Below are 23,241 nucleotides of genomic sequence, written 5' to 3' on the forward strand. Positions count from 1 at the left end.
GGCAGCAGTGCACTGGCAGCCCAGAAAGCCAAATCCCATCCTGGGCTGCAGCAGGAGAAGCAGAGCCAGCAGGGCCAGGGAGGGGATTCTCCCCCCCGCCGCCAGCTCTGCTCTGCTGAGACCGCACCTGGAGTACTGCGTCCAGTTGTGGAGTCTCTGTTCCAGGAAGGGTCTGCTGGGGCTGGAAGGTGTCCAGAGAAGGGCCATGAGGAGGAGCAGAGGACTGGAGCTGCTCTGCTGTGAGGACAGACTGAGGGAGTTGAGGTTGTTCAGTCTGGAGAAGAGAAGGCTCCAGGGAGATCTTCTTGTGGCCTTGCAGTATCTGAAGGGGGCTACAGGAAAGCTGGGGAGGGACTTTTGAGGGGGTCAGGGAGGGATAGGACTGGGGGGGATGGAGCAAAACTAGAAATGGGGAGATTGAGATTGGATGTGAGGAAGAAGTTGTTCCCCAGGAGGGTGGTGAGAGCCTGGCACAGGCTGCCCAGGGAGGTGGTGGAAGCCTCCTGCCTGGAGGTGTTTGCAGCCAGGCTGGAGGTGGCTGTGAGCAACCTGCTGTGGTGTGAGGTGTCCCTGCCCATGGCAGGGGGTTGGAGCTGGCTGAGCCTTGAGCTCCCTTCCAACCCTAACCATTCTGTGGCTCTCTGAGTGGAGCCTGCCCTGGGGGATGTGCAGGGAGGGCAAAGCCCCAGCAGCTGCTGCAGGTTTTGGTAGCGTCTCTGAAATCAGCAGCATCTATCTGGCTCTCCTTTTGTAACCTGCTGAGGAATCTTTTGGTTTGGCAGGGGCTGGGAGCTTCAGAGCTCACCTCCTAGCTGTCTGTGTTCAGAATTGAAGGAAGGAAGAGAAGTAAACCCAAGGGCAGGGTGGGAGGCACTTTGCTCCCCCCTCAGCTTGCAAGAGCTGGGGCTGCGCTTTCTGTCCCCTGCTTTGGGCAACGTTTTCCGCTCTGAAGTTGCTGTTTGCAGCCTCTGTCATAGCCACAGAATGGTTTGGGTTGGAAGGGACCTTAAAGATCATCCAGTTCCAACTGCCCTGCCATGGCCACTTCCCACCAGAGCATGTTGTTCAAAGGCTCGTTCAGCCTGCTCTGAAACGCTTCCAGGGGTGAGGCATCCACAGCTCCTCTGGGCAACCCGTTCCAGGGTCTCACTACCCTCACAGTCAGGAACTTCTTCCTAATGTCCAACCTGCATCTCCCTTCCTCTGCTTTCAAACCCCTGCCCCATCTCCTGTCACCTCAGGTCCTCAGGAAAAGTCCTTCCCCAGCTTTCTTGCAGGCCCCTTCAGGTACTGGGAGGCTGCTCTGAGGTCTCCCTGAAGCTTTCCCTTCTCCAGGCTGAACACTCCCTCAGCCTGTCCCCACAGGGGAGGTTCTCCAGCCCTTTGATCATCTTGGTGGCCCTCCTGGACTCTCAGCCACAGATGAATGTCCTCCCTGTGGGTGGGCTCCAGAGTTGGAGGCAGTGCTTCAGGTGGGGTCTGCAGGGTAGAGGAGCAGAGTCACCTCCCTTGACCTGCTGGCCATGCCTTTGAACAAAACCTGGCACAAACCCTGCAGATAAAGAAGATTAGGAGCCACCCTGGTGTGGGGATCTTTCCAGTGTAGTCCCAGCTATTCAGAGGACTTAGCTGAATAAAGCAGCTCAGACCTTTTGGGAGCAGGCCTGATTCCAGCCCTGTCCAGTCTGACTTGGGGAATTTGAGTCTGACTGCTAATCCTGGCTTTGGTTGTGTTTAGCAAAACAGAGCCCTCTAGATTAACTGTCCAGCCTCTCCCAAACATTGCAGGGCTGCTGACCACTTAAATCTTCTGGCTCTTCAGACATGGGGATAAAAGAGCAGAGATAAATGAAGTCTGGGCTGCATATACCCTAATTGGATTGCACTGGCTCCTTACACCCTTGCTCCTGGCCCAGACAAGCTAAATCCCCTCCCTGTCACAGCTGGGGAGGGCTGTAGGGACTTTAAAAAGACAACAGCACAACCAAAATGTCCAACTCCAAGCAATAAGCCAATTAATGTAACTGGAGCAATGGGTGGTTGTGGGAGATGATTACAGGAGCAGGTTGCTGATCTCTTCTGTGCAAGAGAAGCTGAGGCCAGAGCTGCTTGGTACATCTCAGTGACCTGGGGAGAGCTGGCAGAGCTCTACCATCCAGCTGTGGCTTAAATCCTTGCTACAGGCTTTGCTTCAGTGGCTGCAGCTGAGAATTCCTGGCCTTGTTTCAGGCCTTGTACATCTTGCTCCACCCATGCAAGAGAGGAGCTGACCTGAGCCTTGGAAGTCACTGAGGCAAACCCAAGCTGGAGCACCTGGACTGGGAGCACAGGCTGAGGGAGCTGGGGCTGTTCAGTCTGGAGAAGAGAAGGCTCCAGGGAGACCTTAGAGCAGGCTTCCACTACCTGAAGGGGGCTGCAGGAAGGCTGCAGAGGGACTGTTGGCAAAGGCCTGCAGGGACAGGACTAGAGGCAATGGTTTGGAATTGGAGAACAGCAGATTTAGATTGGATGTGAGGAACAATTCCTGCACCATGAGGGTGGTAGAACAGTGGAACAGGTTGCCCAGGGAGGTGGTGGAGGCCCCATCCCTGCAGACGCTCAAGTTGAGGCTTGACAAGGCTCTGAGCAACCTGCTGGAGTGGAGGGTGTCCTTGCTGACTGCAGGGGGTTGAACTGGATGACCTTTGGAGGTCCCTTCCCACCCAGCCCATTGTCTGTCTCAGGAGCTGTGGGTGAGTGGAACAGTCAAAGGTTTCCTAAGGCTTGGCTCCATCCCACCATCTGCTGGGAGCTGGGTCATTAAATCATTCCCCTCAAATGCACCATGGCTGGGAGCAGAAGCAGCCTGGGAGCTGCTTGTTATGTCCTTCAAGGCACTACCCAGCACCAAATCAGAAGGCTGCCAGTGCCACATCTGAGCCTGCTGGCTGGTGGCTCAGCCTCCAGCCTCAAAGCAGCAGCTCGGAGTGTGAGCTGCTCCTCCCTGAGCACTCCCCAGTCCCCTCTGGGAGAAACCCAGAGAGCAAAGGTCCTCTCAGCTGTCCCATCTTGAGCTTTGTGCCTGTGTTGTTGCATTCCCTGCAGGAGAACTTCCAGTCTGTCTACAACTGGCAGTACATCCACTGCCTCTATTTCTGGTGTCGGGTGCTCAGCACCATCCACCCCAGTGAGGTCATGGAGCCCTTGATCTATCCTTTGACCCAGGTCATCATTGGCTGCATAAAGTAAGTTGGATTTGTGGTTTTTATCCTCCCTTTTATCCTCTTTTAACTGTCTTTGTTTCTCCTGATGTGGCAGGGCAGTGAGCAAGGGGTGTTGTGTGAGCTGGATTCAACCTTGAAGGCTGTGGGGGGGAATGGGCTGAGAGCTGCTTTTGGTTGGGCTGTTCCAGCCAGAGGTGCATTCAGCACTGGTGTGTTGAAATGCTGAGGAGGTTGTGGTGTTGGTTATTCTTCCCCATGCCAAATCCTCTGTCTGAGAGAGGTTTTCCAGTCTGAATAGCCTGGGCAGGTTATCCCCCTGGGGTGCCTCATGGAAAGGTGTCCAGCAGGGCTAGGGAGGTTCTGCTCCCACTCTGCTCTGCCCTGGGGGAGATCACACCTGCAATATCTGTGTCCAGTTTGGGGCTCCCTAATTCAAGAGAGAGAGGGAGAGAGTCAAAGGGAGGCCATGAGGATGACTGGGGGACTTGAACACCTCTGGTGTGAAGAAATGCTGAGAGGCCTGGGGCTGTTCAGCCTTGAGAGAGGATCTGATCAATGCCTGTATATGGTGCCATGGCTTAGTCGTGGGGGCTGTGGTGCCAGCTTGGACTTGATGATCTTTGAGGTCTCTTCCAACTCTTGGTGATTCTGTGTGATACAAATATCTGAGGGGTGGGTGTCAAGGTGGAGGTGCCAGGCTCTTTGGTGGTGCCCAGTGACAGGGCAAGGAACAATGGGCACAAGCTGGAGCCCAGGAGGTTCCACCTCAGTGTGAGGTGAAGCTTCTTTATGGTGAGGCAGCTGGAGGCCTGGAGCAGGCTGCCCAGAGAGGTTGTGGAGTCTCCTTCTCTGGAGACTTCTCTGGCTGTGTTCCTGGGTGATGCTGCTCTGGCAGGGGCTTGGGCTGGATGATCTCCAGAGGTCCCCTCCAGCCCCCAGCACCCTGTGATTCTAATTCTGTGAAGTGGCAAGTGAAAAATGGACTGCCTTGCCTCAGGACCTCACCTTGCCACAGGAGAGAATCAAGTCAGCACCTCCAGCTCTGCAGGTGCAGGCAGAAGATGCATTTCTGGGGGGTGGAAGTTGGTCAGAACTAGGCCACGCTGCTTGTTTCAGTGTCCCTGGTGAGGATCCCTCCTCTCTTTTCCCCATCAGTTTATAGAGGAGTTGTTATTTTCTCTTTCCCCTGCTGTTAATAATGAGCATTGAGGGAGTTCCTGAGTCTCTGCTCTGAAATCCTGTTAGCTCTGTTAAGCAGATTCTCAGCCTTAAACCAGCACCTCCCTGCCCAGCTCCCAAGTGTGGTGCTGGAGATAAGCAGATTGAAACGATGCATCCCTCCCTCCCTCCCATCCCCCTCCCCCCCATCTGCACAGCCTGCTGCTCACTGCTCTGTTGTACATCTGGGGACTAATCCAGGCAGTTTTTCTACCTGTCCAGGCAGATAAATGAGCTCTCTGGGGCCAAGGGAAGGTGAGGCTCAGGGAGAGCAGGAAATAGAATTCCTGATGGACAGGGCTGCTCAGGGTGAGGTGCAGTTTAGAATAGAATTAACCAGGCTGGAAAAGGCCTTGGAGATCATCCAGTCCAACCTCTCACCCAGCACCATCTGATCAACCAAACCATGGCACCAAGTGCCTCATCCAGGCTCTTTTGAACACCTCCAGGGATGGGGACTCCACCAACTCCCTGGGCAGCACATCCCAAGGGCCAATTACTCTCTATGGAGAACTTTCTCCTCACCTCCAGCCTGAACCTCCCCTGGCACATGTTGAGACTGTGTCCTCTTGTTCTGATGCTGCTTGCCTGGGAGAAGAGACCAACCCCCTCCTGGCTACAACCTCCCTTCAGGGAGTTGGAGAGAGCAATGAGGTCTCCCCTGAGCCTCCTCTTCTCCAGGCTAATCACCCCCAGCTCCCTCAGCCTCTCCTCTCAGGGCTGTGCTCCAGACCCCTCCCCAGCTTTGTTGCCCTTCTCTGGACACCTTCCAGCACCTCAATGTCATTCCCAACCTGAGGGCCCCAGAATTGGACACAGTAGCTCTCTGACACAGCTTTAAAGACTAATATGAGAGGATCTTCTCGGTGCTGATCAATATCTAAAGAGTGGAGGGCAAGAGTGTGAGGCCAGACTCCCCTCAGGGGTGCCCAGAGGCAGGACAAGGGGCAGCAGGCACAGGCTGGAACCCAGGAGATTGCACCTGAACAGGAGGGTGCTGGAGCTGGCTGCCTACAGAGGTGGTGGAGTCTCCTCTGGAGAGATTCCAAACCCACCTGGACATGGTGACCCCTGGGCAAGCTGCTGTGGGTGACCCTGGGCAAGCTGCTGTGGGTGACCCTGCCTTAGCCAGGGGGCTTGGACTCAATCTCCAGGGGCTCTCTTTTCATGCCCCAGTGTGCTGGGATCCTGTGCTTTGGGAACCTGACCTTCTGGGGTGGAGGAAGTAGAAACAGAATCCCTCTTGGCTTCCTCACTGAGTCAGGCCAGTGGCCAGGACAGAAAAAGGAGGTAGGTAGGTTAGCAGAGATGGGAATGATGTGGCTCTGTGGGCTTCAGGCTGCACCCTGGATCCTATCCTGGTAGGAAAGTGAGGTTCCCTCCTCCTGTGCAGGCAGCTTCTTGGTCCTGGTGCTTGTGCTGTCCAGGCTGAGCCTAATGAGAGTCATCATCCTCCTCCTCCTCTCTGTGCCACCTCCCTTGGTGCTGGTTAGGGAAAAAACTGAGGGTTGGTTTGTTTTTTGAGGTGAGAGGATAAAACCATCTCCAGGTCAAGGCTTTTTTGTCCCTTCTCTTCATGTACCCTTTAATCCAGCTCTGGAAGGGCCTGCTCAGGAGGCTGCCCAGCCTGTGCCTGGGGGGGCTGCCCAGCCTGTGCCTGGGGGGGCTGCCCAGCCTCTGCCTGCTGCCAGCAGACATCCTGGAGGGGATGCTGTGGGTAAACTCTGTGTGGCTGTGAGCAGGTGATGGGGCAGGGTGCTGTGACCGTCTGGAACAGTTCTTTCTCCCCTCCTGTTCCTGAGGGTGGGGGCATGCAGGGGGGGGTGGTGCTGGGAGGAGGCTTCCCCAGTGCCTGCAGTACCGGGAGGTGGCGCCGGGCTCCAGCTCAAGCGCGCCGAGCCGGCTGGCTGCCTGGGACACAGGGAGCTCCTCATGGCCTCTTGTGACAGGAACTGGGACAGTCACTGCCCCAGGGATCAGTGCTGGGCCCTCTGCTCTCTAACATCCTTATTGATGATCTGGAGGAGGGCATTGAGTCCATCAGCAGTAAATTTGCTGACGACAGCAAGCTGGGGCAGGAGTTGAACTGCTGGAGGGTAGAGAGGCTCTGCAGAGGGACCTGGCCAGGCTGGGCAGAAGGGCAGAATCCAACAGGATGGCATTCAACAAATCCAAGTGCCAGGTGCTGCACTTTGGCCACAACAACCCCAGGCAGTGCTACAGGCTGGGGGCAGAGTGGCTGAGAGCAGCCAGGCAGAGAGGGACCTGGGGGTGCTGGTTGATGGTAGGCTGAACATGAGCCTGCAGTGCGCCCAGGCAGCCAAGAGGGCCAAGGGCATCCTGGCCTGCAGCAGGAGCAGTGTGGCCAGCAGGAGCAGGGAGGTCATTCTGCCCCTGTACACTGCACTGGTTAAGCCACACCTTGAGTCCTGTGTCCAGTTCTGGGCTCCTCAGTTTAGGAAGGACATTGAGAGACTTGAAGGTGTCCAGAGAAGGGCAACAAGGCTGGGGAGGGGTCTGGAGCACAGCCCTGTGAGGAGAGGCTGAGGGAGCTGAGGTTGCTTAGCCTGGAGAAGAGGAGGCTCAGGGGAGACCTTCTTGCTCTCTCCAACTCCCTGAAGGGAGGCTGTAGCCAGCTGGGGGTTGGTCTCTTCTCCCAGGCAAGCAGCACCAGAACAAGAGGACACAGTCTCAAGCTGTGCCAGGGGAAGTTTAGGCTGGAAGTTAGGAGAAAGTTCTCCACAGAGAGAGTAATTGGCCCTTGGGATGTGCTGCCCAGGGAGGTGGTGGAGTCCCCATCCCTGGAGGTGCTCAGGAGAGGCTTGGATGTGGCACTTGGAGCCATGGTTGAGGTGTTAGGTATTAGGTAATAGGTTGGACTTGCTGATCTCTGAGGTCTTTGCCAACCTGGCTGATTCTGTGAGTCATGCTGACCCCCTTGCCTACACTAAGCACTGGGGACCTCCCTCAGCAGAGCTGGGCCCCAGCTGCTTGTTTGTATTCCCTGGGCCCTGCCTGCAGCCCTGGGGGGGATGGTGGGGGGGAAGCTGCTGGAGGTTGTTGCATTGCTGCTGCTGCATGCTCTCAAATGAATGGCCTTGGTTTACAGTAAATCCATGCCTTTAACAGGTTTATTCCTTGATCAATTAATTCCTGAGAATGGCTTTGGTCATCTCCCCTGGTGCCAGGCCAGGGGTGCAGAGCAGATTTATTTCTGTGATGGATCCAGTGATAATTATTTTGCTATTTGGGAGGGGGAGCTGCAGGTGATTTATGGGGCCTGCTCAAGCCATTTATTACTTCTTTTTGCTCTCCTGGATTCCTCAGGCAGCTCTTTGGGGAAGGGAGGGGGTTCATTTATCAGCTTGGAGCCTGTTATCTGGGAGCTGTGGTGGGATTGCTCAGTCTGGAGAAGAGGAGGCTGAGGGGGGTGGGGGGGAGGCCTTATCGCTCTCTTACAGCTACCTCAAAGGGAGGTTGGAATGGGGAGGGGGCAGCTGCTGCTCCTTGGTGGCAAGCAGCAGGACCAGAGGAAATGGTTACAGGCTGTGCTAGGGGAGGTCCAGGCTGGGTATTTTATTATTTAGAATAAACCAAACCAGGTTGGAAGAGACCTTCAAGATCATCGTGTCCAACCCATCAACCAATCCAACCCACCCAAACAGCTAACCCATGGCACCAAGCACCCCAGCAAGTCTCCTCCTGAACACCTCCAGGGATGGGGACTCCACCACCTCCCCAGGCAGCCCATTCCAATGGGCAATCACTCTCTCTGTATAGAACTTCTTCCTAACATCCAACCTGAACCTCCCCTGGTGCAGCCTGAGACTGTGTCCTCTTGTTCTGGTGCTGCTTGCCTGGGAGAAGAGACCAACCCCCACCTGGCTACAACCTCCCTTCAGGGAGTTGGAGAGAGCAAGAAGGTCTCCCCTGAGTCTCCTCTTCTCCAGGCTAAGCAACCCCAGCTCCCTCAGCCTCTCCTCACAGGGCTGTGTTCCAAGCCCCTCCCCAGCTTTGTTGCCCTTCTCTGTTCTTGTTCCAGCAACTCAACCTCCTTCCTAACCTGAGGAGCCCAGAACTGGACACAGGACTCCAGGTGTGGCCTAACCAGTGCAGTGTACAGGGGCAGGATGAGCTCCCTGCTCCTGCTGGCCACACTGCTCCTGATGCAGGCCAGGATGCCCTTGGCCTTCTTGACTGCCTGGGCACACTGCAGGCTCATGTTCAGCCTACTATCCACCAGCACCCCCAGGTGCCTCTCTGCCTGGCTCCTCTCAGCCACTCTGCCCCCAGCCTGTAGCACTGCCTGGGGTTGTTGTGGCCAATGTGCAGCCCCTGGCACTTGGATGTGTTCAATCTCCTGCCCTTGGCCTCTGCCCATCTGCCCAGCCTGTCCAGGTCCCTCTGCAGAGCCTCTCTACCCTCCAGCAGATCAACTCCTGCCCTCAGCTTGGTGTCAGGAAGCATTCCTTCACTGGAAGGGTTCTCAGAGGTTGGAATGGGCTGCCCAGGGCCGTGCTGGAGTCGCAGGCCCTGGCAGTGTTCAAGTGCCACACAGACCTGGCACTCAGGGTCATGGTTTGGTGGTGACCCTTCAGTGCTGGCTCAAGGCTTAGGCTGGAAGGTCTTTGAGGTCTCTGCCAAGCAGATACATCCTGGGATTTTGTCATGCTGGAGGCACCAGTGTCTCCAAGTACAGCCTGAGAGGTTTCTTGAGTGGTACAGTAAGGAGGCCTGCTGCCTTTTAGGGGTAGCTCTGCCTTCTCCCCTCTGCTGCTGGGGGAGCTGCCCCTGCTCACTCCCAACCTTTAACAAAGGAGTTGGTTCCACCTCTTAACACCTGAGTGGGTGACAGAGCCCTGGAGCAGGCTGCCCAGAGAGGTTGTGGAGCCTCCCTCTCTGGAGCCACTCAGCAGCTGCCTGGGTGGCTTTCTGTGGGACCTGCTCTAGGTGGTCCTGCTGTAGCCGTGGGGTCGGGCTGGATGATCTGTCCAGGTGCCTTCCAACCCCTGACATTCTGTGCTTCTGGGAGTTGTAGTTCACCTGCAAAGCTTTTTGTCTTGGAGCAGAGTCTCCCAGCAGAAGGCTGTGCTCTGGCTGCAGGAACTGGTTAGCGTTCCAGCTTTAACACCTGCGGATTTTACTGACGGCTCCAGCAGCTCCTGTGCAGCATTGGAGCTGCCTTTCTTTTGTGGAGTGGGAGCAGCTCTCAAGTGTCACTGAGGGCTGCAGGTGCAGTTCCTGTATCACCTTGGCCTAACATCCTTCCCTTTTTCCCTCCCTTCCTCTGCAGGCTGGTACCAACAGCTCGTTTCTACCCCCTGCGCATGCACTGCATCCGGGCCCTCACGCTGCTGTCTGAGAACACCAGGACCTTCATCCCAGTGCTGCCCTTCATCCTGGAGGTTAGTTGCTTCCTGCTGCCTATCAAATCCCCCTCCCCAACCCACCAGCAGCTCCCAAGACTGCCCAGTTTGCTCACTCTCCCTCAAATCCCTGGCAAACAGCAGCAGCCAGAGCGTGTTGTTTGCTTAGCAAATAGGATTAAAGGTTTATTGTGTGAGCAGAGAGTGTCTGAGATCAGCTGGGTGCATAAGAAACACATTCCTAGGTGGTCTCACTAGTGCAGCTGGAGCAGGCAAGGAGGTTGCCAAAGAGGAGATGCAGAAGTTCAGCTGGTTGCAGTAACTCCACAAGCTGCTGTTAACAGAATCAGAATGGCTTGAGCTGGAAGGGACCTTAAAGCTCATCCAGTTCCAACCCCCTGCCGTGGGCAGGGACACCTCCCACCAGCCCAGCTTGCTCAAAGCCTCACCCAGCCTGGTCTTAAACACTTCCAGGGATGAGGTGGCTACAGCTTCTCTGGGCAAGCCTTTCCTGTGTCTCTCCACTCTCACAGCAAAGAACTTCATCCTAATGTCCAATCTGAATCCACCCTACAACCCTTTGCCCTTTGAAAATCAGAAGCCTAGAATGGAAGAGTCAGCTTGGGAAGAGGGGACCTCGAGGGTCAGCTTGGGAAGAGGGCACCTCGAGGGTCAGCTTGGGAAGAGGGCACCTCGAGGGTCAGCTTGGGAAGAGGGCACCTCGAGGGTCAGCTTGGGAAGAGGGCACCTCGAGGGTCAGCTTGGGAAGAGGGGACCTTTCAGGGTCAGCTTGGGAAGAGGGGACCTCGAGGGTCAGCTTGGGAAGAGGGGACCTCGAGGGTCAGCTTGGGAAGAGGGGACCTCGAGGGTCAGCTTGGGAAGAGGGCACCTCGAGGGTCAGCTTGGGAAGAGGGGACCTCGAGGGTCAGCTTGGGAAGAGGGGACCTTTCAGGGTCAGCTTGGGAAGAGGGGACCTTTCAGGGTCAGCTTGGGAAGAGGGGACCTTTCAGGGTCAGCTTGGGAAGAGGGGACCTTCAGGATCAGCTTGGGAAGAGGGGACCTTCAGGATCAGCTAATTCCAACTCTCTTCCACCAGACCAGGCTGCTCCAAGGTTTTAAGCACTTCCAGGCATGAAGTCTTCCTGCTGCTGTGTTCCCATTTAGCAAAAGCAAGAATTCCTTCAAACAGCAGGCAAAAGAAAATGGAAGGAAAAAGCCCTTCAAGGATTTACTTGGGGGGGGGGGGGGGAGGGGGAAGCCCACAGTCCCCTTGAAGGCAGCCTGGCCAAGTGCAGTGTTTGAAGCCCTGCTGCTGAGAGACCCTCCAGCTTTCCCCCAGATCAGATGCCTGACAGCTCTCCACAGAGGTCTTTTCTAGCTTTGCTGCTAGGAGTGGTGCAGCAGCCAAATTCCCCTCAAGAAGGCAGTGTGAGGAATGCAGAAGGCCCAGCAGGTCAGCATGAGGCTGGGCACTGAGGAGGAGGAAGGGAGGGCTGTGTAATAAATGACCTGAGCCAGCTGGGTTCATTGCTAATCAGATTCTGTTGTAGCAAAGGCTGCTGTGGGTTTGTGTTGTTATGAACGTCCTCTGCAAACCACATCCTCTCAGCCTGTGGAAAGCAGCAGTGTTTATAAACCTCCTGCTCTCTCCCACCTCCTCTGCTGCTCCCTGCCCTGTGTGGCTTTGCCACTCATCTCCTTCCTTCCTCCTCTTCATGCAGCTGTGAATCTCTGCCAAGCAGAGGCAGTGATGGAGGCGTCTCCCCCCACGGGGGGCTGGAGCCTGGGGTGAGGATGGTTTACTTGGAGAGTTAAAGCATTTCTTTCCCCTCCTCCCTCCTTGGGGGCCTTATTCCCCACCCCTCCCAATCTTTGCATTCTGGTCCCACCACCTCAGCTGTAATCTGTGTGGCAGTGCCCAGCCAGACCTTGCCACACTGCTGGCTGAGCTTCCTCCCAGCTTCCCCAGGCCCCTGACCGCATCCGCTGCTGCTGCCTGCTTGGGAGGCTCCCTCCTTGCCTTGCCTTGTCCAGGTGCTGGTGACCAGGGAGGGAAGGGGGCAGGCTGGATGCCTGCATCTGTGTTCCCTGCCTACCCTTAGTGATGATTTTGCTTTGCTTCTGTCACCCAAGGTGGCATAATGGTAAACTCCCCAACCTCCCTGCAGCGCTCAGCCTTTTCCCCTCTTCCTGCCTCTCTCCTGCAAAGGGTCCCTCAAATATTCTCTGGAGTTCCCAAGAGCATTCAGGACTACTCCTTTTGGACTTCCAGCTCTTCCCAGCTCCCTCTTCCTCTCTGTTACAGAGCTTTGCATGGCCTCAGAGTGTAGATTCTTGTGTGTAAGAAGTGGCTGTGGAGCTCTTGTGTTTTCCTTTCCCCTCTCTCCACCAAGGGAAACCCAACCCCTCTTACCTTGTGCTTCCAGGAGAGGCAGATTGAATGTGTTTGCAATTCCCACAGGCACAAGAATTCCCCAAGCAGCTGCCAAGGGAAATGAGAGCAGGCTGCCTGATGCATCTTGACAGGGGCTGATGCTCCCCAGTGTGGGCATCCAGTGCTGTCTCCTCTCTGCCTCTGCTCTCCAGGATGGAGCAAAAGCAGCAGCTTGCTCAAATGACATCTTAGATAGGAGGGGATGGGTTGGGAGGGGGTGGAGAGCAGGCAGGCTTCTGGGTTTGTGGTGTTAGTCCCCTTGAAGGGGCTGTGAGATCCCAGGGCTGGCTTGTTGGTTTTTTTTTCCCCCCATCACTTCAGTTCCTGTGTGGCAGGTCACTGGTTTCTGCAGCAGGAGAATTGGTGGCACAGCTGCTGGAAGGCAGGTGTGGCTAAACCGGGTGGAAATCTCCCCACAGGCAGACTTCTCCTGCCACTTCAAATTGCTTTCCTCTGCAGAGGGATGGGAGAGGAGGTTAACCCTGACATGCTTAGGGAGACAGGAGTTTTTCCCACTGTGACACTTCAATGGCTTGAGTCTTGGTCAGAGAAAATCCAGCCCCAGGGGCTTGGGAGTGCAAGGTGTGGGAGGGGGCAGTGGCTTGGGGTGGAGGGAATCAGCTGCTGTGGAGATTGGGGCTGGAGAATTGCTAATGCTGGGCACAGTCAGAGGTTGGAGCACAGAGCTGAAAGCAGTTGCCTGCACCATGTGGGCTCCCTGCCTCCTTCACAGGGAGAGGAAAGACTGAGGCTTTAGACCAGGCTGAGCCACTACAGCAGCTGAAGATGTGCCTTTCCTTTGGCTCCTTCTCCTCCCTCCACTGCTACATTGCAGCTCTTAAATTCTGCATCACAGCCCTGCAGGTACCAGGAGTTGTTTGAGGGAGATGATGCCTGACCAATATCTAATAGACCTCTAGCATGAGCTGATTGGCTCCATGGATGAGGGGAGAGCAGGGGATGCCATTTATCTTCTCTCCATCAAGGCTTTGGCTACTATCTGCCATAACTTCCTCCCAGACAAGCTGATGGATTGCACAGCAGATAAGCAGGCTGTGATGGGTATTGACAAGTGGCTAAATCACAGCTGCCTGAGGGTCTCTGAGCACTGGCACAGCTGGCCCAGGAAAGGTGTGGAGTCTCCAGCCTTGGAGACCCTCAGAAACCACCTGGATGTTGTGCTGAGCAGCTGGCTGGAGGGGGCCTGGCTTGGTCAGGGTGGGTGTGTTTAAAGAGAGACTGGATGAGGCAGAAAGGGACCTGGGGGTGCTGGTTGACAGTGGGCTGAACATGAGCCAGCAGTGTGCCCAGGGGGCCAAGAAGGCCAAGGGAATCCTGGCCTGCATCAGGAACAGTGTGGCCAGCAGGAGCAGGGAGCTCATCCTGCCCTGTGCCCAGCACTGGTTAGGCCACACCTGGAGTCCTGTGTCCAGTTCTGGGCTCCTCAGTTTAGGAAAGATGTTGAGGTGCTGGAAGGTGTCCAGAGAAGGGCAACAAAGCTGGGGAGGGGTCTGGAGCACAGCCCTGGGAGGAGAGGCTGAGGGAGCTGGGGTTGCTTAGCCTGGAGAAGAGGAGGCTCAGGGGAGACCTTCTTGCTCTCTGCAACTCCCTGAAGGGAGGTTGGAGCCAGGTGGGGGTTGGTCTCTTCTCCCAGGCACCCAGCACCAGAACAAGAGGACACAGTCTCAAGCTGTGCCAGGGGAGGTTCAGGCTGGATGTTAGGAAGAAGTGCTTCACAGAAAGAGAGATTGGCCCTTGGGATGTGCTGCCCAGGGAGGTGGTGGAGTCCCCATCCCTGGAGGCGTTTAGGAAGAGCCTGGATGAGGCCCTTGGTGCCATGGTTTAGTTGATCAGATGGTGCTGGGTGAGAGGTTGGACTGGATGATCTCTGAAGTCTTTTCCAACCTGGTTTATTCTGTATCAAGAGGTTGGACAGCCCCCAGCCCTTCCCTGGGTGAAGACAGATTGAGGGAGTTGAGGCTGTTCAGTCTGGAGAAGAGAAGGCTCCAAGGAGACCTAATTGTGGCCTTCCAGGATCTGAAGGGGGCTACAGGAAAGCTGGGGAGGGACTTTTGAGGGTGTCAGGGAGGGATGGGACTGGGGGGGGATGGAGCAAAACTAGAAGTGGGGAGATTGAGATTGGCTGTGAGGAAGAAGTTGTTCCCCAGGAGGATGGTGAGAGCCTGGCACAGGTTGCCCAGGGAGGTGGTGGAAGCCTCCTGCCTGGAGGTGGTGGAAGCCTCCTGCCTGGAGATGTTTGCAGCCAGGCTGGATGTGGCTGTGAGCAACCTGCTGTAGTGTGAGGTGTCCCTGCCCATGGCAGGGGGTTGGAGCTGGCTGAGCCTTGAGCTCCCTTCCAACCCTGACAGTTCTCTGATTCTATGAGAATGACCTCCAGAGCTCTCTTTCAACTTCCCTCTGTGGATAAAGAGGTTTAAACACAGACTTTACTCAGTGGCACCTTGCAGAGAATGCAGTGGAAGAGGCCCCAAAGAACCCAGCAGTGGTGTGTCTAGGCCAGGGTGCCTGGATAAGTGTCTTGCCCTTGGAGATGCTCAAAATCAGGCTGGATGTGGCCCTGAGCTCTTCTAGCTGCCCCTGCCAGCTGCCTTCCCAAAGTGCCTTCCCACCACAACTGTTCTGGGAGGGCTCCCAGCCAGCTGCTGCAGACACTTGGGCAGCTCCTCTGAACTTGACAGGAATCAGCCTCTGCCTGAGCAGCTCAGCAGGGCTCCCCCAGCCCTTCCCTGGCTGAAGTGGGAGGAGGAGGAGGAGGAACAGAGCTGCAGGAAAGCTCTAGGCAGACCCAGCCGAGCGCTGCATCCCTGCTGTGAGCTGGCCTGGGGCTGCCAGCTTTGGGGTGATCAAAGGCAGAGCCAGGAGGCTTTTGCTGGAGCCTGAGAGAAGGAAGTGGGGGTGGGTGGAGTGGCACAGTGGGAGTGCTGTGGGTGCAGAGCTGCTCTGCACTCTGGTGCTGGAGAGCTGGAGCTGAGCAGCCTCCTCAGCAGCCACGTGGAAACAGTCTGTGAGAGCTGGAGGCTGCTACAACAATCCCTCCCTCTCCTTCCTGCCTGTGCTGCCCTGCCCTGGCCTCTCCTCTGGCTGCTAGTGGTTATCCCTTAGCCAAATTGCTGTCTTTGGACATTTGCTGGCCCTCCAGTCCCTTATTATCACTTTGCCACCCCTGCCACAGGATTCCTAGACATCAGCCATCCTCTCCCTCAGCCTGTCAGCTGATCCATCCTGCAGGGTCTTGAGAGGGAAACCACATTTCCCCCTGTGCTTCCTGCTCATCCTTGCAGTGAGAGGGTGAGAGGGAGCAGCTTTAAGCTTGAGCAGGGCAGATTTAGATTGGAGGTTGGGAAGAAATTCTTTCCAGTGAGGGTGGGGAGACACTGGAAGGGGTTGCCCAGGGTGGTTATGGATGCTCCCTCCCTGGAGGTGTCCAAGGCCAGGTTGGATGAGGCCTTGTGCACCCTGGGCATGGTGTCCTTGCCCTTGGCAGGGGGCTTGGAACTGGCTGAGCTTTAAGATCCCTTCCAACCCATTCTGTGCCTGGGTCCTTAGCACCTCCTGGGAGAGTCTCAGCCCCTCTGGTTGCATTTCCATGCAGGGGTAGTGACAGGTTAGGATCCCCCACCCCCTCCCCCCAGCTGCTGGTGCCTTTCACTTTGATGTGTCTGACCTCAGGGATCAATACTCCTGTTTTGGCCAAAGAAATAACTGTGCATAACGAGCTTTATGGCATTGATTCCCCAGGCTCTGGGGCTCTTTGTTTTCACAAGCCACCAAGCTTGTCCCTCCCTTCCAAATAAACCTGGCTTGACAAATAAAATGCACCAAAATCAATAGCAGTCTCCATGCTTCTCTGGCCTGAGGGCATCCATCTGACCTTAGCCCCCTCCCCTCCCCTCCTCTCCTCACCTCAGCCCCCTCCCCTTCCCTTCCCTCTCCTCACCTCAGCCCCCTTCCCTTCCCTCCTCTCCTCACCTCAGCCCCCTCCCCTTCCCTTCCCTCCTCTCCTCACCTCAGCCCCCTCCCCTTCCCTTCCCTCCTCTCCTCACCTCAGCCCCCTCCCCTTCCCTTCTCTCCTCTCCTCACCTCAGCCCCCTCCCCTTCCCTTCCCTCTCCTCTCCTCAGCCCCCTCCCCTTCCCTCCTCTCCTCACCTCAGCCCCCTCCCCTTCCCTCCTCTCCTCACCTCAGCCCCCTCCCCTTGCCTCCTCTCCTCACCTCAGCCCCCTCCCCTTGCCTCCTCTCCTCACCTCAGCCCCCTCCCCTTCCCTCCTCAGCCTCCAGCAACCCCTGTGCTGCATCCATCCCCACCTTGCTGGGCTGCTTGGGGGTCTGATGATGAATGTGGTGCTGCTGCATAAAGGGAATAGAAATGATTTCCTGCTCAGGAGTGTGATTTAAAGGTGGTGGGGGCAGGGAAATGGAGCTTTTGAGGTTGCTTCTGAGGTGCTGAGCAGTGTGGGTGGGCAGGGGGTGCTCCTCAGGGGCTGTCAGCAGATAGGTAAATGAATGTTAAATGAGTGCCAGTGAGCACCTCCCTTGATTGCCATTTTTGGGGGGGGGGGTTCTCTGGGAATCTGCCCTGGATCAGGCAGTTTCTGCACTTCTCACCATCCTTCTCCTGAGCTCTGCCCTTGGCAGGCTGGGAAAGGACACAGTGGTGGTGCTGCTCCTTTTGGTTTCTCCCACCAGCCCAGCTTGCTCAAGGCCTCATCCAACCTGGCCTTGAACACCTCCAGGGGTGAGGCATCCACAGCCTCCCTGGGCAGCCTGTGCCAGTCTCTCCCCACTCTCACTGGAAAGAACTTCTTTCTAATCTCCAGTCTAAATCTCCTCTCTTCCAGCTCCAATCCATTCTCCCTTGTCCTGTCACTACCAGCCCTTGTAAAAAGTCCCTGCCCAGCTTTCTTGTAGGTCCCATCAGGTAGGGGTAGGCTGCTCTAAGGTCTCCCTGGAGCCATCTCTCCTCCAGGCTGAACAGCCCCAACTCTCTCAGCCTGTCCCCATAGCCCTCTGACCATCTTGGCTTCTTCTGGACCTGCTCCAGCAGTTCCATCTCCTCCTCAGGCTGATCTTTCTGACCATTAGAAGCAGAGGTCTGAGGAGCTAACCCCCTAGTTCCTTGTGCTGGATTCCTTTTACCTCATCCTTCTGTGATCCCTTTCCCACTCAGGTCTTCAAAGCTTCAAGCATGGATGTGTTGGCTCCCTCCCTGTCCCTGCATAGGGAAGCTGTGGGAGAGTGATCAGAACAAGCAAGCAGGCATCAAGATGTGTGCATTGTCTTCTCAGCAGTGTCATCCACTGCAGGATCTCAGTCTCAGGACATGGTTTAATGGCTGTGGTGGGGTTAGGTGGATGGTTGGACTCTGTTCCAGTTGGAAAAGGCCTCTAAAGGTCACTCTTAGCTGGTTGGGTGTCTGTTGTGTCCTGTGCTGTGATCATCTCCACACTCAGCTGCTGGGGGTTTGGTTTCTGTCATCCTTTTCCCACTCAGGTCTTCAAAGTATGGTTGTGTTGGCTCCCTCACTGTCCCTGTATAGAAAGCTGTGGGAGAGTGATTAGGACAAGCAAGCAGGCATCAAGATGTGTGCATTGTCTTCTCAGCAGTGCCATCCACTGCAGGATCTCAGTCTTCAGGACATGGTTTAATGGCTGTGGTGGGGTTAGGTGGATGGTTGGACTCAGTGACCTTTTGAGGCCTTTTCCAACTGGAACACTTATCATAGTATCAGTCAGGGGTGGAAGGGACCACAAGGATCATCTAGTTCCAACCCCCCTGCCATGGGCAGGGACACCCCACACTAGATCAGCCTGGCCAGAGCCTCAGCCAGCCTGGCCTTAAACACCTCCAGGGACAGAGCCTCAACCACCTCCCTGGTCAACCCATTCCAGGGCTTCACCACTCTCGTGGGGAAGAACTTCCTCCTCACCTCCAGCCTGAATCTCCCCACCTCCAGCTTCATTCCATTCCCCCTAGTCCTATCACTGCCTGAGAAATCCCTCCCCAGCCTTCCTGTAGGCCCCCTTAGCTGGTTGGGTGCCTGTTGTGTCCTGTGCTGTGATCATCTCCCCACTCAGCTGCTGGGGGTTTGGTTTGTGTTGCAGATTTTCCAGCAGGTGGATTTCAACAAGAGGCCAGGACGTATCAGTGCTAAGCCTCTCAATTTTGCAGTCATCTTGAAGCTCTCCAATGCCAACCTGCAGGAGAAGGCCTTCAGAGTAAGTGGCACCCCAGCAGGCAGCAGTGCTCAGCTTCTCTAGGAGCAGCAGAGCTGCCCAGGCACTGTGGGCTGTGTTCCTGTCCTCTAAGACTCTGCAGACCCATTTCCCAGCCTGGGCACTGTAAGGTTTGGTTCCCATCTGATATTTCTTCTACTTCTTCTGCTCAGGATGGACTCATTGAGCAGCTTTATGACCTGCTGCTTGAGTATCTGCATTGCCAAGCCTACAGCATTGGATTCCCAGAGCTGGTTCTCCCCACTGTCGTTCAGGTAAGGTGTCAAATGCTTCTTGGGCCTGCCATGAGCATGCACAGGGTGGGATAAAGATATTTAAATGAGCAGTGACCTCAGGATGGCCCTAAATGTGCTGGGAGAGCAATTTGCCTTCCAGTTATAGAATAGAATTAACCAGGTTGGAAAAGACCTCAGAGATCATCCAGTCCAACCTCTCACCTAGCACCATCTGATCAACCAAACCATGGCACCAAGGGCCTCATCCAGGCTCTTCCTAAACACCTCCAGGGATGGGGACTCCACCACCTCCCTGGGCAGCACATCCCAATGGCCAATCTCTCCTCCTATGAAGAACTTTCTTCCAACCTAAATCTCCCCTGGCACAGCTTGAGACTGTGTCCTCTTGTTCTGGTGCTGCTTGCCTGGGAGAAGAGACCAACCCCCTCCTGGCTCCAACCTCCCTGCAGGAAGTTGGAGAGAGCAAGAAGGTCTCCTCTGAGCCTCCTCTTCTGCAGGCTAAGCAACCTCAGCTCCCTCAGCCTCTCCTCCCAGGGCTGTGCTCCAGACCCCTCCCCAGCTTTGTTGCCCTTCTCTGGACACCTTCCAGCACCTCAACATCTTTCCTAACCTGAGGAGCCCAGAACTGGACACAGGACTCCAGGTGTGGCCTGAGCAGTGCTGAGCACAGGGCAGGATGACTTCCCTGCTCCTGCTGGCCACACTCTCTGCTGCATGTAACAGGCTGGCATCTGCTAGGCCCATGGCTCTTGGCTGTGTCCCTGCAGCCTGGCACAGGCTGTTGGCTGGCTGGCAGCAGGCTGCTCTGGCTCATGTGAGCTGCCAGGCACTCTGTGTGCTAGCAGAGCAGCTCCTGCTCGCTCTGCCTTCGCCTGCTTCTCGCTTAGCGGCGGCAAACAAAGCCCTCTGCTCTCAGCCGGCAGCTGTTGGGAGCAGCAGAGCTGTCAGAGCTGATGTTGCAGCTGCAGTGAGAAAGGGCTGAGAGCCCTCTGGCACCCAGAGCCCTGTGGCTTCCAGGGACACCCTGGGAGCAGCCTTTCCCTCTTCTGCAGAGCTCGAATGCTGTCGGCTTCCTGCTTACCGCAGCCTCGTGGCGTCTGCCGGGCTGGGGATGCCGAGGTTAGAGCTTCCCAAAAGTCTCAGAGCCTTTGGGAAAGTGTGGGGAGGGGGAGGTGGGGGGGTGGGGGGGAAGGCTTTTCTGCTGGACTGGTTCCAGTTAACTGTAAAAATCCATCTGTCCTGATTCTTCCTCCTGGGTGAGCTGAGGCTTCTCTCGGTGCCGTGGCGTAGGGGCTGCCTTCCAGCTGGCGTGGGTTGTGTTCCTCCTCTGCTGGTCATTGGGCTTGGGGGAAGTTGGGCTGAGCTGCCTTCAAACTCAACTTGAAAACCTCTTTGCCTGGAAGGCAGGAAGTGTCCCAGCAGAGGAAAGGAAAGGAGAGCAAACAGGGCTAGGAGACAGTCCAGAGGTTTCTGTTTGGCCCGGCCGCTGGGACGGCCCCGGGGTGGTCACTGCCTCCGGAGAGCAGAGCCTTTGAGGATGAGGAAGGGGCTTCAATAGCCCTCCTGTGAAGAAAGGCTGGGAGGCCTAGGCCTGTTGAGTGTGGAGAAGAGAAGGCTGAGAGGGGATCTGATCAATGTCTGTCAATATCTGAAGGGTGGGGGGCAAGGTGAAGGTGCCAGGTGCTGTTTGGTGGTGCCCAGGACACGGACCAGTGGTTCAAGCTGGAACCCAGGAGGCTCTACCTCACCATGAGGAGAAACTGCTTTGCTGTGAGGCTGCTGGAGTCCTGCAGCAGGGCTGCCCAGAGAGGCTGTGGAGTCTCCTGCTGTGGACACTTTCCAAACCCCTCTGGATGTGTTCCTGTGTGATGTGCCCCAGGTGTGATCCTGTTTGGCAGAGGGGCTGGGCTGGAGCAGCTGCAGAGGTCCCTTCCAACCCCTGGCACTTTGTGATCCTGTAATTCTGTGTTAGGAAAAAGCCTGCCTCTTCCCTGCTCCAGAGCCAGGGCAGGCAGCACAGAGCTTAAAGCTGGGCAAGCAGCAGTCCTGCTGGCTGGAGGCAGGAGGTGGCATGCTCCAGGCAGCACTTGGAGCTAGGCAGAAGGGCAGGAGGTGCTGGCTTGCCTTGCCAGCAGCCACTCCTACTGCTGCCCACTCTGTCCTCAGCTGAATATTCCCTCTGCTTTCATTGTGAGAGAGGGGAATTGGGCTTGTTATGGCTTCCCTGCCACACACCCCCCAGCTGCCTTCAGGTCATTTGCAGTTCCCTCAGTGTCATTTCCAGTAAGAGGAGCTGGGGTTTTGCTGTGGTGTCTGCTGGGCTAAACCCTTGGTGTTTAGGGCTGGCAGCTGGACAGAATCAATCCCACTAATCACAGAGCTGCTTGGCTGGGAAGTGCTGTGAGATGGTAATGACCTGGAGGCACACACACACATCCACATGTATGTTCTGGTGGCTTTTATTCTGGGAAGATGAGGTGGTTGTGTTTAGCAGAGTGGGAAGGGGGGGGGTGGGGGGAAAAAAAGCATCCACAGAGTCCTTTTCCCTCTCTTCTGTCTTCTTTTACCTTCTTGGTTTGTGTTTTCTGCCTCTTAGCACAGGGCTGAGATCTCACTGCATTGTGTTAATATCTGTGGTTGGGACTGTGAGGGATTGCAGGGGTAAGAGGGAGGAAGGGGGGGTTGGAAACAGAGGTGGGGGGGGTTGGCAACAGAGGTGGAGGGGGGGTGGAAAGCAGAGCAAGCTGCAGAGAATGGAGGCTGAGCTCTGCTTTTCTCCCCAGGATTTCTGGTGACACTTCTGGCAGGGAAGAAAAATGATAATGTATGTGGCAGAGGATGGAATGGCTCTGGGGCTGCAGCTGTGGGGATCAAGTGAGATAAATGGGATGACAAATGCATCTCTCAGTGGAGATAAATATGCAGCACCTCTAAAAAATAAATATTTTAGCAAGGGGAGGGAGGGAGGGAGGGAGGGAGAGCAGGAGAGACTGGAGCCAGCACAGGAAGAGTTTTGCTGATGGTGTCTTTGGACTTGTCTGATGGGCTGTGTGGTCTGGGGGGAAGGAGGAAGGTGTTCAGTTGAAATCCCTTTTGGTGGGGTTTCTGACCTGGATGTGTGATGGAGATCAAAGCAGCAGAGGCTTCTCTTCTCCCAGGTTAATTGGGGGGAGGACATCCTGCATGGGTGGCAGACAGCAGGTCCTGCAGCAGTGCATTCACAGGTTGTGCTGGGTTGGAAGGGAGCCTCCAAAGTCATCTTGTCCGAACTCCCTGCAGGCAGCAGGGACACCTCCAGCTAGAGCAGGCTGCCCAGGGCCACAGCAAGTCTGGTCTTGAATGTCTCCAGGGATGGGGCCTCAACCACAGCCATGGGCAACCTCTTCCAGTATTTCACCACCTTGATTGTGAAGAGCTTCCTCCTGCTGTCCCATCCCTTACTCCCAGGCCACAGACTCTTCCCTCCCAGTTCCAAGTCTCTTCCCAAACTCTGCCTTCAGTCTCCTCCACAGCCTCTTGTCTCTGGTATTCCCATTCCAGTATGGACTGGTGTTCTACAGACCCCCCAGGCCTTTCCCCATTCCAGTCCTGCTTTCCCTCTGCTTTTGGCCACCTGGCACAGGTTCCTCCATGCACTTCATCCACAATCCCTCTTGCTCAGTGCCTGAGCAGGAGCCACTGACCTGCTAACCACAATGGCAGCTAGGAGCTGAGTGCCAAAGGAGCAGAAACCTTTGCCTGCTGGCAGCTTGAACTCCACTGATAGATATCTTCCAGAATGAAGTAGTGTAGCAGGGTGCAAAGAGCTGGTTTGAGTAGCATAGCATAGAATAGAGTTAACCAGGTTGGAAAAGGCCTTGGAGATCATCAAGTCCAACCTGTCACCCAGCACCATCTGATCAACCAAACCATGGCACCAAGGGCCTCATCCAAGCTCTTCCTAAACACCTCCAGGGATGGGGACTCCTCCACCTCCCTGGGCAGCACATCCCAATGGCCAATCTCTCTTGCTGGGAAGAACTTCTTCCAACCTGAACCTCCCCTGGCACAGCTTGAGACTGTGGCCTCTTGTTCTGGTGCTGCTTGCCTGGGAGAAGAGACCAACCCCCACCTGGCTCCAACCTCCCTTCAGGGAGTTGTAGAGAGCAAGAAGGTCTCCCCTGAGCCTCCTCTTCTGCAGGCTAAGCAACCCCAGCTCCCTCAGCCTCTCCTCCCAGGGCTGTGCTCCAGACCCCTCCCCAGCTTTCTTGCCCTTCTCTGGACACCTTCAAGTCTCTCAATGTCCTTCTTAAACTGAGGAGCCCAGAACTGGACACAGGACTCCAGGTGTGGCCTAAGCAGTGCTGAGCACAGGGCAGGATGACCTCCCTGCTCCTGCTGGCCACACTGTTCCTGCTGCAGGCCAGGATGCCCTTGGCCTTCTTGGCCCCCTGGGCACACTGCTGGCTCCTGGTCAGCCTACTGTCAGCCATTACCCCCAGGTCCCTTTCTGTTTGGAGCAAGGCTCCTGTGCTGGATTGGTTGTGAACATC

General features: G+C 56.0%; 1 protein-coding gene across 1 annotated transcript in view; it reads left to right on the forward strand.

Annotated features, from left to right (window-relative positions):
- NOC2L (NOC2 like nucleolar associated transcriptional repressor) overlaps positions 1-23,241 on the forward strand; it is a 54,724-nt gene that overhangs the window by 13,594 nt on the left and 17,889 nt on the right. The window contains exons 11-14 of the mRNA XM_068158318.1: positions 3,085-3,224; positions 9,715-9,826; positions 18,342-18,455; positions 18,626-18,727. Of these exons, the coding sequence (XP_068014419.1) occupies positions 3,085-3,224; positions 9,715-9,826; positions 18,342-18,455; positions 18,626-18,727 (468 nt within the window). The remainder of the gene's footprint in view (positions 1-3,084; positions 3,225-9,714; positions 9,827-18,341; positions 18,456-18,625; positions 18,728-23,241) is intronic.

Source organism: Melanerpes formicivorus, unplaced genomic scaffold (genome assembly GCF_026170545.1).
Source record: "Melanerpes formicivorus ecotype bairdi unplaced genomic scaffold, bMelFor1.0.p_v2 SCAF_39, whole genome shotgun sequence".
NCBI lineage: Eukaryota > Metazoa > Chordata > Aves > Piciformes > Picidae > Melanerpes > Melanerpes formicivorus.